General features: G+C 36.1%; 1 protein-coding gene across 6 annotated transcripts in view; it reads left to right on the top strand.

The window, feature by feature from the left end:
- Positions 1-13113, top strand: part of EYA4 (EYA transcriptional coactivator and phosphatase 4) — a 254866-nt gene extending 241753 nt beyond the window's left edge. For 5 of the 6 annotated variants that reach the window (XM_061207620.1, XM_061207624.1, XM_061207623.1 and 2 more), the window contains 6 exons: positions 33-91; positions 199-359; positions 3226-3340; positions 7287-7408; positions 9434-9534; positions 13005-13113. In XM_061207620.1, the coding sequence (XP_061063603.1) occupies positions 33-91; positions 199-359; positions 3226-3340; positions 7287-7408; positions 9434-9534; positions 13005-13085 (639 nt within the window). In that variant the 3' untranslated portion in view covers positions 13086-13113. Of the gene's footprint in view, positions 1-32; positions 92-198; positions 360-3225; positions 3341-7286; positions 7409-9433; positions 9535-9572; positions 9674-13004 lie in introns of all 6 variants that reach the window. The other variant, XM_061207625.1, reaches the window with a different exon arrangement.
- Positions 13114-13710: the final 597 nt, after the last annotated feature.

Raw genomic sequence — 13710 nt, 5'->3', positions numbered from 1 at the left:
TTGAAAAACAACTCTTCCAATGTTTTTAACAGGAGTGTGATCAAGTTCACATAGATGATGTTTCCTCTGATGATAATGGGCAAGACTTAAGGTAAGCCATGCCTTTCAGTATGCTCTTTCCTACAGAAATTCAGCTGTGAAGTTTTGCACATGTAATTATTTCTTTTATTTCTTTTTAATGTATTTTGGGTGTTGCAGTACCTACAGTTTTGCAACTGATGGCTTCCATGCAGCTGCAAGTAGTGCAAACCTTTGTTTGCCAACAGGTGTAAGAGGAGGGGTTGACTGGATGAGGAAGTTGGCTTTTCGTTACAGAAGAGTAAAAGAATTATACAACACCTACAAGAACAATGTGGGAGGTATGTGTGGCTTTTACGATTTAATAAAGGTACTGCAGATAGAGGTACAATTTAAACTGTAGTTTCAAGTTTCATATTAGGGACTATCCTTCTGTAAGATAAATTACCAAGAGCTCATGCTGGACGACAGTGAGCCAGAATTTTTAGTTTCTTAGAGTTAGTGGGGGGGAAAAAAATCTAACTGCAAAATAAAACGTGCAGCCCTGTCAAAGGAATTGGGAATTCTTTGTGCCCAGATGTTTGGTCAAGATTAATTGCAGGGCAGAAATAGAGACACAGATGCAGAGAACAAACGTATGGACACCAAGGGGGGAACGCGGGGTGGGGAGGGGGTGGTGGTGTGATGAATTGGGAGATTGGGATTGACATGTATACACTGATGTGTATAAAATGGATGACTAATAAGAACCTGCTGTATAAAAAAATAAATTAAATTAAATTAAAAAAAAAAGATTAATAGCAGAACATTTATTTTACCCTTCCTCAGCTGGGACGCTCTCAGTGAAAACCAGACAAAGGAACTGATACAGGCTGTGGAAAGAAGATCTGTCTAAAGACAAGAGCCCTAGTCAGTGAAGCAGAGTTGTTAGCAATCATTACCTTTCTGGAATGCTATCAAAAATAAATGCAAACTGTGCTTTATGTCATTTTGAAGACTTCAACAAGTTAAATTTATCCTTTCAAAAATTACATATCTGACCGTGTATCTTTGCCATGTATAGTGTTAACTATATCATGGTTTTTATAAGTTCAAATACTCTGTAGGTAGTATCTAAACCATTTTGTACTCATTCATATATTACAGGTGATATCAAAACCTGTGACATCAAAACTTAGATCTTGGATGTGCTTCTTGGTATAATAAACCTTGATGGTCTTTATTATTAGGATCAATTTTAGGGCAACAAGATCATAGGATTAGTTATGAGGTCACTTAAGATTCTTCTCTCAGAGCTTTTTATTTCTCTTTTTTAAAAAAAAGAGGGATGGTTGAGGAGTATAAACCAGAATCTAAGATTGAAATAAGACAGCTAAATATATATTTGTGCATGCTATACATGTGTATATTTACATATATGTCATGGAATACAATGTAGTAAATAAAATTTTCATCTATAAAGTATATACTACACCATACACATCTTAAGGTTGGCTGTGTGTCTGTTGGCCTTGTATCCCAGTGCCTAGCTAGCTTGAAGCACATAATAGATGCTCAATAGATGTTCAGTAACTATAAGAGAACCAAAACATGTAGAACCATAGACAGTAATAATGTTAGAACCAAAACGGAGCTTAGATATGGAAGATCTTTATTTCCAAATGAGAAATAGGCTCCTGCAGGCTACTAACCTGCCCAAGGGTTTAGGCAGGCAACTTAGGTTTCCTAATTCACTCTAACACTCTATACAAGACACTTCTGTAAAATCAAATAAATAGGTATTCTATTTAAAAGCAATTGAGAGTAATAACTTTAAGATAAATATCCCTTTGGGAAATCTGAATTAACTTTTATCATTCAGGCTTGTCATTATTTCCCTCTTAAAGGGTATTATTAAAATTATTTAAAAATTAACAAGATTACTAGTAAATAATCGTATAGCTTAAAAAGTTTAAACAATGAGATATGAATCCATTTTTTTGTGATATGTTAGCATCTCTTTATTGAAATAATGACAAATGAGGCTCAGTAGAAACTATAAATTTTGGTTTAAAAAGTTATCCACCGAGGATTCCCCTGGTGGCGCAGTGGTTAAGAATCCACCTGCCAATGTAGGGGACACGGGTTCGAGCCCTTGTCCGGGAAGATCCCACATGCCGCGGAGTGACTAAGCCCATGTGCCACAACTACTGAGCCTACACTCTAGAGCCCGCAAGTCACAACTACTGAAGCCCGTGTGCCACAACTACTGAAGCCCTCGCTCCTAGATCCCATGCTCCACAGCAAGAGAAGCCACCGCAATGAGAAGCCCGTGCACCGCAATAAAGAGTAGCCCCCTCTCGCCGCAACTAGAGAAAAGCCTGTGCACAGCAACGAAGACCCAACACAGCCAAAAATAAATTAATTAATTAATTTATTTTAAAAAAGTTATCCACCTATAAATGAACTCTTAGTATTCTGAAATATGATTTGCCTAAGGAACTTTATTTTTTAATAGATTTACATGATCTTGTTTTCTCATGAAAGCAACAGCTTTTTCAATAATATTAGTATGCCTACTTCTTTTCTTATCCTAACATCAATGTAGTTTTCAATCATCGTCTATAGCTGTATCATAGGCTTCAGGATTTTAAACAAAATTCTTAATTCCTTTTTACAAAACAACGTATTTCTGACAGCTTTAGCACTAGTATTAGAAACAAATTCTAGAAAACTCTATAGCTATATGTGATAATGTCATTATTACTGTTTCCAAGTGGTAATGGTTGTGATTATTAAGAAACTAAACATTTTCAGACAACCAGAATGTTTGAGGTTTGTATCCCTAGGCTGGTAGACCCCTGCTTCTTCTCCAGACCTATCCTGTCAGTCTTCTGGAGTAGTTGTCAAAGCTCCTCAGGTGATTGGCATCCACCGTGCCAGATTCTAGGATCAGTGAGGGCAGAGGCTGGGACCCACTCTTTCACTGTTACATCCCTAATTTTTAGCCCAGAATGTGATGTGTAGAAGTTGTTCAATAAATGTTTGTGGAATGAATGAATCAATGGATAATCAATTCTGAAATGGAAGATCAGTGTTGATATCAATCTCTCTCTTTTTGATATAGGCAGGAATAAAAATCATCTGGAGTAGACAGAAGGAAGACCAAACTAGGCATCCCTGAAAAATGTTCATCTCTTGACTCTGCCCTACTTTTCTGTGTTGCAGGACTTCTTGGCCCCGCCAAGAGAGATGCGTGGCTGCAGTTGAGGGCTGAGATTGAAGGTCTGACGGACTCCTGGCTAACAAATGCACTTAAATCTTTATCAATTATTAGTACTAGGTAAGTGGTATTGTTTCAGCTTCTATATTTATTGTATTGAAGACGTAGTTCTAATAGCATAGCATATATCAAAATGTTTTAATTCCCAGATTTGTTTTAGAGTTTGAAGGGACCTAAAATTCACTGTGTGTGTGTGTATGTGTGTGTGTGTGTGTTGGGATGGAGGATGGTGGTTGCTGCTTCTCAGAATAACTGGCAGATCCATCTCTTTACCGTTCTCTCCTCATGATAAACCCCATGGGAATGTCATTTGACTTTCAAATTTAAAAAAAGCACTCTTTTGGTGACAAAGTACAGAAGATGATGGCAAAAAACACAATACTGTTTATACAATTAGTGCATGTTTTTAGGTCTTTTATGCCATTATAGAGAATATACATAATTTGAACACATCAAAAAAAAGCAAGAGAAAGCTCCTGAAAAACTTGTAACCTTTGTGTTGTTTAGTTCAAACAGTGAAATGCTGACTTGTTAGTGTAGATAATAGAACTGAATTGACAAAACTAGTTGCGTACCATGTGCCATAAATGCTAATTAATAATATAAATCTGGAACATGATAGCTAGTAGGGTGGGGATGAATCTTTGTTCTATCCTATTCCTTAGTTTTATTTCTGTGTTGGATGAATAAATAAAATCATGCTTAGCAAATGTGTGGGTAACACAAAATTCAGACAAGAGCTAATATTTGGACTGATTGAATCAAGATACAGAGAAACCTTAGCAGGGTAAAAGGAGAGTCTAATCAGAACATGGAAGTAAACGAGTGTGTCCCATATCCCGCACGTGGCTTTTAACCATGTGGCATGACAAGCCACTGCATTTATAGCAGAGTCTCTAAATGGAGAGGGGAGGGGGCAGTAGATTCCTGGGTCAGGCTGGGGAAGCAGAACAGAGTACTTTGCTCAGTTCTGGGCACCTCATTCCAACAGGGGCTGTGACATATTTGTAGCATCTTGTGGCCAGCAAAGTGGCCAGAAGAGTTTAGGCTGTGGAAACTACATAAAAGGAACAGTCAGAGGGAGGAACCAAGGAGTTTAGTCCGAAGACGAGCCGTGTGTGGAACAAGGTTACCAATTTCAACTACTTGAGATGTTGGGCTGGAAATAAATGACATTTCCCTCTGCATCTATGAAGGAGAGAGTTGGTCCCAATGAGTAGGAAGCCAGGGAAGGGAGGTTCTGGCTCCACGTGGGAAGAATTGTCTAACAATTAAAGCTGTTTTAAAATGGGACTTGCCGCCTTGTGAGCTCTGTGCAGTTACAGAGACATGGAGACCAAAGGGCAAGGAAGCTGGGATGTGAGGACTCCAGCCCCTAAAATCGTGTGTAAAATGTAGCAGGTGCTTTCATTATTGTTAAAGAGGTCTCCTAGATAGTTAAAAACCAAAGGGTATTACATTACATTGTTATATAGATTATCTATGTGTAACCATTGTATATTATATAGAGATTATTATTAAACACATGGGTATGTGATATAACTAACTAAATAAATAAATAAATGTATGACAAGGAAAGGAAGGGGAAAAATAAATCATTGTACACTGAAGTTTTAAGAACCATGAAAGTTGCCAATTTATCCACATCTATTACCTTGTTGGTAAATTTCACAAACTCTGTCAGAAAAGCAGATGTTTACAGCAAACACTTCTGAATTATATATCAGAGCCTGTAGCAAAGTGTGTACACTCTGACTCTAATTCCTCTTCTAGGAATGTAGTCAAAGGACATAATCATATGCATAGGAAAAATTTATATGTAAGGTAACATTGTTTATGATACTGAGAAATCAAAACCATCTTAGTGACTAAGCTTAACTTTAAAAAATGGTGGTGCAGCCACAAGATAGAGTAGTTTGCATACATTATGTTTTGTTGGAGAGGGAGAATAATGGACAATATGACATATATAAATAGGCTCATGATAAAAACAAATGAAAAAAGTAAAATGTAAGATTACACATGCAGTATGATCCTAACGGTAAAACAATCTATATGCAAACTGAAAATCTGAAAATAAATGCACAAAATGGGGACAGCAGTTATCATCTCTGGATGGTTAAATAATTGGTGCTTTTCATTTTCTTCTTTATATTTGTCTGCATTTTACAAATGTCTATATATGCAATTTATAAATGTATGCAATGTTTGTAATTGAAAATTACAATGCATTATAAATTGCATATAAATATATGCAATGTTTGTAATTTATTTATTAGATTTCAAAACCACATCTATAAATTTAAAAAGCCTGTGCTTTATTTTATTCCACCATGTTTTCATTCTGTAACACTCATCTATATATGACATTGAATAACATCTTATTCTGATGAAATATGATGTAGAACCTGTGTCACAGTACAGTAATGTGTTTGTGTATTATTCTTAGTAGTCTGCCATTATTTGGGGAAGTTTTGTCTGATCATAGGCAAGTCACTTTCTAGCTCTTTATTTTTTTATTAGTAAAATTTAATATTGTATTCATGATACTTATTAAACTTCTACCTCTAGAAGTCTTTGTTTCTTTGTCCCATATAAATTGATAACCTCATCATTTGTATCTAGGAGTCAATGCTCCTATTACAAAAATCAGGTGTCTGTGGAGATAATTTAAAAATGAAAATGTTTTAAAAGGCTATCATTATAAAGGTTTTATAATAGTTTTTAAATAAATTGTAGTCTTCTTTACACATGATATGTCTAAAGAATATAAAGCATAATATGAAGAGTACTGGGGGCTAAGCATATACATACCTATGAGAATTTAGTGCTCAACTTGTCCTTCTAAGTTGCCCTTGAGACCAGTTTTCTGAAAATCAGTCTGCAGAATTCTAGAGAATATTGTATCGGCCCTTACAAATATGTATTAAAGGCTCATGATACAAAATATCTAGTAGAGAAAGGTGCATAGCTATATGCCTTCTGATTCCCAGTTTCAGGTATGTGGTTTGAGCCCCTCCAGGCGGGACAGCTCAATTTCCCTGTAATCCAGAAGGAAGGGCCACAGTCCATTCTTTTCCCTAACTCAGGCTAACAGTTTCCCCTCTCTTGGTGTTTCCTTTATCTCACCTTCCCCGCTGCACCCTCACCCCCCATCCTGTGCTACTGTGAAAGAAACAGATGTAAATTGCAGAGTGGGAGATTCTCACTCTCAAAGGGTAAGGCCTTAGTAGATGGATTAAAACAAGGCCCATTAAATGCAGTTTGCCCTTGGTTGTTAGAAGGAGATTCAGGGACTCAACCCCTTCTGTTCTAAATAAGAATCCTCTCTATTTTTACTTCTTCAGGATGCACCATTTGTCAGTACCTTAATTGGGACTTTCTGGGCTGTTTCTTGCACAAAATCCAAAAACTCCTCTTACACATCCCATCACCTCCTCCCTTCCTGTGTCCTCTACTTTCCCAGGCTCTAAAAACTCTGGGACATGGAGTCCTATCACCCTAAAAAATACCTTACCTGCATCAAATAACAAAGTCCCCTGTGACTCTTTGTATATGTGCAAATTTTATGAAAACTGCTGATGTGCATACTTGTAAAACTCAGAGGTAAGCCATGCCCCCTTTAATGATCTTTCCATGATTGCCACTGGCCGAGGTTGGGATCCTTCTGTGAGGTTCCACAGGGACCTGAGGAGATCTTGGTTATAGAACACATTTCTTATTCGTAGGGGTCTATTTACTTGTCTCCCTCCCTGTCTAGCTTGTGATCTGGGTAGGAGGGCAAACTTATTTTCCTTCACTTCCTTCATTTTGGGATGTATTTCTGGCATCTGGTATTGTGCCTACTGGGTGATAGGTACCATAAACAACTGTTGAATATTGAAAGGGTAGGTTATCAGGGGCTGTTCATTATGGAATTGAAAGACTGCAGGATAATTTAAAATTTGTACTATTAGAAGTTATCTAGTATTAGAAAACAAAAATGCCTGTTTCCTCCTCATCTTAGGAGTAACTGCGTAAATGTCTTGGTAACAACAACCCAGCTGATCCCAGCACTTGCGAAGGTTCTACTCTATAGTTTAGGAGGTGCTTTTCCCATTGAGAATATTTACAGTGCAACTAAAATAGGTAAGAAAATTATTTCTAACTCTGTGTGAAATATGTTCATATCTGTGTTTTGGGGGATTTTCTTAATGTGTGTCTCCACCTGATTCCCTCTTTCATCAATTTTGCTATAAGAATATCAAGCAAATTTGAATAGAGCTCAAATAACAAAGTCCCCTGCAACTCTTTGATCATGTGCAAACTTTATGAAAACTGTTGCCTATGAAATTCTGAACTCAGTATCTGGATAGTTCTGACTCTTTATATATACATATACATTTATATTATATTTGTATTTCATTATGGCACATGTTATCTAAATAATATACAGTACCTTTAACTATAGTATTTAATATTTTGGTATTATGGTATATGGTATTACATATATGTAATGTAATATGTATATGTATATGTAATATATGGTATTACATATACATGTAATACATGTATATGTATTATGTATATGTAATATATGTAATATATGGTATATGTAATATGGTATTACATCCTTGCATATGCAATAATCTAGATCTAAGATAAAAATACTGTTTTGGCATTATAAGGGAGTGTCAGATGGATTGAACTAGTAACCTTAATTCCAGGGAAAAAAAAATTTCATGAATCAGAAAACATAATTGGAGCATTCATAACATATGAATGGCTGGAAATCCACATTTCCAGAAACGTTCAGTAGCAATCAAAGAACGACGACCTTGTTTATGTAGATCATAGCTATCTGTGGAGCCATCTTTGACTTTAAGTGCCTTTCACTGGCACTAAGACTTCTAATAAACTTTCAAAAACAAAAGCTCATCAACTTCTGCCATCTTGAAAGAGTTAAAAGAAAACAACTCATGTATTCTGTCGTCTGTCAAGGAAATGCCTGGGGAAATAGATGGGTTGTACAATGTGCCCTGAAGGTCAACAAACTTAGGCTCTGGCAGCTTGACAAGAGTTCAGAATCCTAAAATCCCCTACCAGAAATAACCTGCCCTGGGCCTTGCAGAGTTCTGATATTGGCACAGGCAAAAAGAGCCCCCAGCTACAGCTGTTTTGGGAGTATAGTTAAAGAGAGCCAAGCTTTCATAAAGTAAATTCCTCATTCTCCTAAGCACTGCAATTCAGAGCCCTGGTACCAATCCCATTCATTTTTCATATAAGTATATTTATGCTAGCAGGATTAATACATCAAACCTGATTTTGCTTTTTGACAAATCAAGTAGTTTCACACAAGCATAAACATTTCCTCTGGTAAGGACAACATTCTTTCTTATTGGCCAAATTGTTCCTTATCTTTAATCTGAAAACAAATCATTTTTATTTTTCCCTTTACGCTAGAAATTTTTGGAGTTCTGAACTATCAGAGTAAGAAAAAGTGAAAAAGTAGCCATGACTGAATGAACATGCTGGGAATGAAATTCAGAGAATAATGCCCATGTTGTAAAAACAAAGAACATGTAGAAATTCTGTGGTGTTATTCCCATAGTGCGATCAGAGGATACTAGTGTCACCAGTGCTGTGGCCCAAGCAAACAGCACCCTTAGTACAATTAATCTGAGCAGACTAGCTCCCAGCCACTTGAAGAAAGGAATTGTTTATCAAGATAAATCCATATCTTAGTATTTCCTCTTTCGTTCTAGGTGAACCTTCAATTTTTCACAGTAATAATTTTAGCTGACTTGTCTATACTACTTAAAACAAACTAGGTAAAATGTAGAATTACACAAATAAATGTAAAAACTGATAGTGGCTTGTAAAGTTGTTCCTATAGTCTTTTGATGGACTGAAAGATATCAAAAAGATATAAAAATTTTTGCGATTAGATACTTAGCCCTACTGGCTTTTTTTGGAGTGTGAAATACATTCATTTAATAATCTGTCTTAAGTAAAGACTTAAGAGTATTCAACCATATTTGTTGATTTCATAAACCCAGAGTTTGCAAGCAAGTTTAAGTGATTGATGTTCAAGAGAAAGTAACTTAACACTTTATGAATCTTTAGGTTAATGAATGCAATGGCTGGAAGAATAAGCAGTGCATTGTTTTTCAGGCAAGGAAAGCTGTTTTGAGCGTATAGTGTCCAGATTTGGCACTAACATAACTTATGTTGTGATTGGAGATGGCCGAGATGAGGAGCATGCCGCTAACCAGGTAACTTCACTCTGAACTTTATCTTGTTTATCTTCCAGGAAAAGAAAGTTGCTTTGAACGAATAATGCAAAGGTTTGGCAGAAAAGTAGTATATGTTGTAATTGGGGATGGTGTAGAAGAAGAACAGGCAGCAAAAAAGGTAACCTGTTTCAAACAATGTTGGTGTGATACTTCTAATGCAAGCTTTTTTGTTTGCATTCCTGTAGTTTGGCCCAATGGCAGCTTGACAAATGATTTAAATTTATAGATGCAAAGCAGTAAGAGCATGAGAAGGTCAGTACTTACATTCAAATAAACCATTTGGAGTCTAGCATTTTTTTTGCCTGAAACTTCATAACAAATGTAGGAACACTTAGTTACATTTATTTGTGTGTGTGCTTATGTGTGTTTGTGTGTGTGTGTGTGTGTGTGTAATACACACAGATATAAGAAAGATGGGGGGAAAAAACCCATTTTTGAGCACATGAAGTTCAACAAGATTAAAGATGCTTAACGAGCTCCATAGAAAGCCATGTGAGTGGCTCAATTCTTACCCTTTTCCCATCCATCCTCTATGCCATATGGTCCTTGCGAGTGCCTAGTAGTAATTATGCCCCATGATGATAAATCTGAGGGTAGCTTTAATAGATGAAGAAAAAAACTTACTAGAGAAGTTAATAAATGCTATTGGAGTGGGATATATTATTCAAATCCTTTTGTGCCAACTTGTTATAGAGACTTAGAGGCAATGTCCCTTACATCTTCTAGAAGAGTGTTATTTGTTTTGGTGAGTCATTGGTACTTGATTGAAGCCAAGCACCTGGCTTTGAATATATTCAGAAGATCTCATAGGCCCTAGGTATTTAAATCAGCCTTTTCATCTGGCCCATATTTCTGAAAAAATCAAGGCAATTAAAAAACCATTAACAGGTTGGTCCAGCATCAAAAGGAGAATGATATCAAGATTGGCCCCAGATACCAGACTATCAGTCAACACAACAGTGAGATCTACTGCTTCCTTCACTGATTGATAGCAAAGTATCATCTAGCCAGGATTAAAGTGATATAATTTATAAAACAAAGCAAAATGATGAATAAGTATTGTTGAACAATGATATGTCAGCATATATTGTTTTACATAGAAAGAATATTGTCTTTATTATCCTGAGGAGATTTCAAATCATCATCTGATAAAGCCTTCACTAAACACTTGCATGTGCTGGAGTGTTTATCTGATTTCTGTCCCCCCTCACCCTCCCCCCGAAAAAAAACAAACAGTTTCCTAGGAAAGTTTATAGTGATACTAGAAAGATAAAAGATATGATTTATGTTTGTAGTCAATTCAAATCACGCAAAATGGAGAAAAAGAAGGAGCTTCCACTTTAGAAGGTTTGGTGACGCGTTGGAAGCCATACTTGAAATATTCCATGCTTTTCCATAACATTAAGAGAGTTGTTTCAGACTCATCCTCCCACAGTGCCCCTCGGTCTTAATTAGCAGTGTCAGTGACCCAAGCCGACGACCACTTGAAATCCTTCCGGTTGCACACAGTTGAAATATCTTCTGGAGTTTGTCAGTGTCCTGAGTCCTTGTTGTTTCAATTTTTCATATTGGCACCATAATTACACAAAACAAAGAGTAGTCAGTGCAGCCACCATAGCAAGCATTTTACATGTCTTTTAGCCTATGTGAAATTCACACACATCTAGGTCAGGGCTAATAAAATTCACTTTTCCAAACTGGAAACAGTATATGCCTTTGAAAATTAAAACTTATAAAGTCAACCCCATTTATACGTGGCGTGAAAACTAGACTTGGTATACCCGTTGTTAACACCTTCGTCTTTAAACCCAAAACTTCAGGAGAAAAAGGCATGACTCCAAGTGGATAAGAACCTTGGTTAGAATGCTATTTCCAAATGGTTGTTTATGTAGGTACAGTTTTGGTGATGGTGAAGGCTTATAATTCTATTTTGAAACACAGGTGGTTGGTTTCTCTAGTATCCAGAATGCATGCTCTTCTTTGGATGTAGCTGTAATCGCATGTGCAAAAATATAAAGTACTATTTTGCTATTACAAATAGATCTGAGCTGAATTTTTAAAAAGTTACTTCTAGGTGAATTTTGTGCTTTAATTTGACCTAAAAGCATAGTTTGTTTTGTAAATCTAAGAAGAAATTTCAAAGTTTACAACTGAACTCCCCTATAGAAATATATGATGTGAGCCATATTTGTAATTTTAAATTTTTTGGAAGCTGTGTTTAAAAAAATTAAAAAGAGAGACAGGTAGAATTAGTTCTAATAATATACCAATATACTCAAAATATTATTGTCTAAACACCTAATAAGTATAAAAACTATTCATGTGATATTTACATTTTTAAAACAATTCTAAGTCTTCGAAATTCAGTGTGTATTTTGAACTGGACTTGCCACGTTTTGAGTGCTCAATAGCCATATTGGGCTAGTGGCTACCATATTGGGCAGTAAAAAACTATATAACAATAGTGATTATTATTTTATTTATTAATTTTTATAATAAAGTGTCTTTTCCATGTTACATATAATATATATATATATTTCCATTTTACATGCAAATATATATTCTACAAGATGTGATCAGCCCAAACTTACAATAAAGCTTTGGTTTTGTTAATTGCTATAGTGCATTATTTCTTTTTTTTCATTATTGTCCACAATGAAGTATTTTTAGACATTTTTTTGCTAATCACAACCCTTCATGAAATTTTAATACCACGCATATACCGTTACTGGTATAGCTTTGGAGAGCCACAAACCATTGTAATATCTAAGAATTTTTTCCCCACAAAAACTCATTTTTGTCCCCTCAAGGGGGTGATATCTCCCCCTTGAGTATGCATGCTGGAGTGCTTTCCCTCAATCCCACACCAAGGAAGTAAATCAGGTCAACTCTGCTGGCTTAAATTATTACTTACCCCAGACAAGTAAGAAACTTGATCATCCCCACATTTTTTTCTACTTTATATAGTCCAGCTTCAAATTATTTTTTAATGTAGAAAGGGATTCACCCTCTTCCTCTCAAAGAGAAAAAAAGCCTTGGATTTAGGAAGTTTATCATTTTTTCTGAGAGATGGACCTTAAAGAGTGATGTAGTAAGTAAAATTTGGTTTCCTCCAGCCACGTAGGATTTTGATGCTCAGCTTGCTTTCCCGGATGCTGATATTAGTAATGATACTTTCCAAAATAAATATTAAACTACTTAAGAAATCTTATTACTTTCTTTTATTATCATTAAAATCCAGTTCAGATCTATTTCTCTATTATTTTGACAATACCACATTGATGCTACCAAGCCTTCAAATATGATCATCCCTCCCTTAAACTCCCTCCCTTGAACTTGGGTGAACTACACTTCCTTGTGTGGACCGCTGCTTCACTGAGATAATAGTTATGATCTCTCTCCATCCCTTCCCCTTCTCTCTCCCATCCCTCCCTCTCTTAACCACACAGCACAATATGCCCTTTTGGAGGATATCAAGTCATTCAGACCTCTTGGCTCTACATCAAGCACTGGAATTAGAGTATTTGTAACTGTGTTCTCTAGCTGGAGATCCATTTTTTTGGTTGGTTTTTTTTTTTTTTTTTATATTTCAAGTACACTGAATTTTTATGTGTGATTCAATGCCTCTGGCTTTACACATATAAATTGTCTTAAAGGATGAAATCATATTTGGAATGAGAATTCCAGAATGAAGAATTCAGATTGCTGAATGGAATTAAACTTTAGTGCTACAGAAAGGAAGCTCTATGGTCTTATATTTACAACACTTTAATGGTTTAAAAAAAAAATCTGTGGAGGTTGCTGGTACACACCGAATGAGTCCTAACTGGAAGTAACAGCTTTAGCAAAGAGCTCTCACCCTGGCAAAGCACCAACACAGGCTCTGTCTGACAAGGTTCAACAACATTCCTCAAAATGCGAGATCTTCTCAGCCCTGAGGTTTGAATCTGACTTTAGCCTACCTAGCCCAGAAAATCTGAATTGGAATGCACTCAGACTGTGCAAGGACAGTCCTATCTAGACCTGTAATTTGTGTAAATTATTGATGAAAGTAATTTACTGTGACTTTATTAGCAGCTGACTTTGAAAGTGGATGCAATTTTTCTTTCATTTGTCGGGGAGGGTAGTGGGAGGGGAAACGGGAATCTAATCATG

This window comes from Eubalaena glacialis, chromosome 12 (genome assembly GCF_028564815.1).
Source record: "Eubalaena glacialis isolate mEubGla1 chromosome 12, mEubGla1.1.hap2.+ XY, whole genome shotgun sequence".
Taxonomy (NCBI): Eukaryota; Metazoa; Chordata; class Mammalia; order Artiodactyla; family Balaenidae; genus Eubalaena; species Eubalaena glacialis.
Note: the sequence above shows the minus strand (reverse complement) of the source record. Positions and strands in the feature narration are given on the sequence as shown.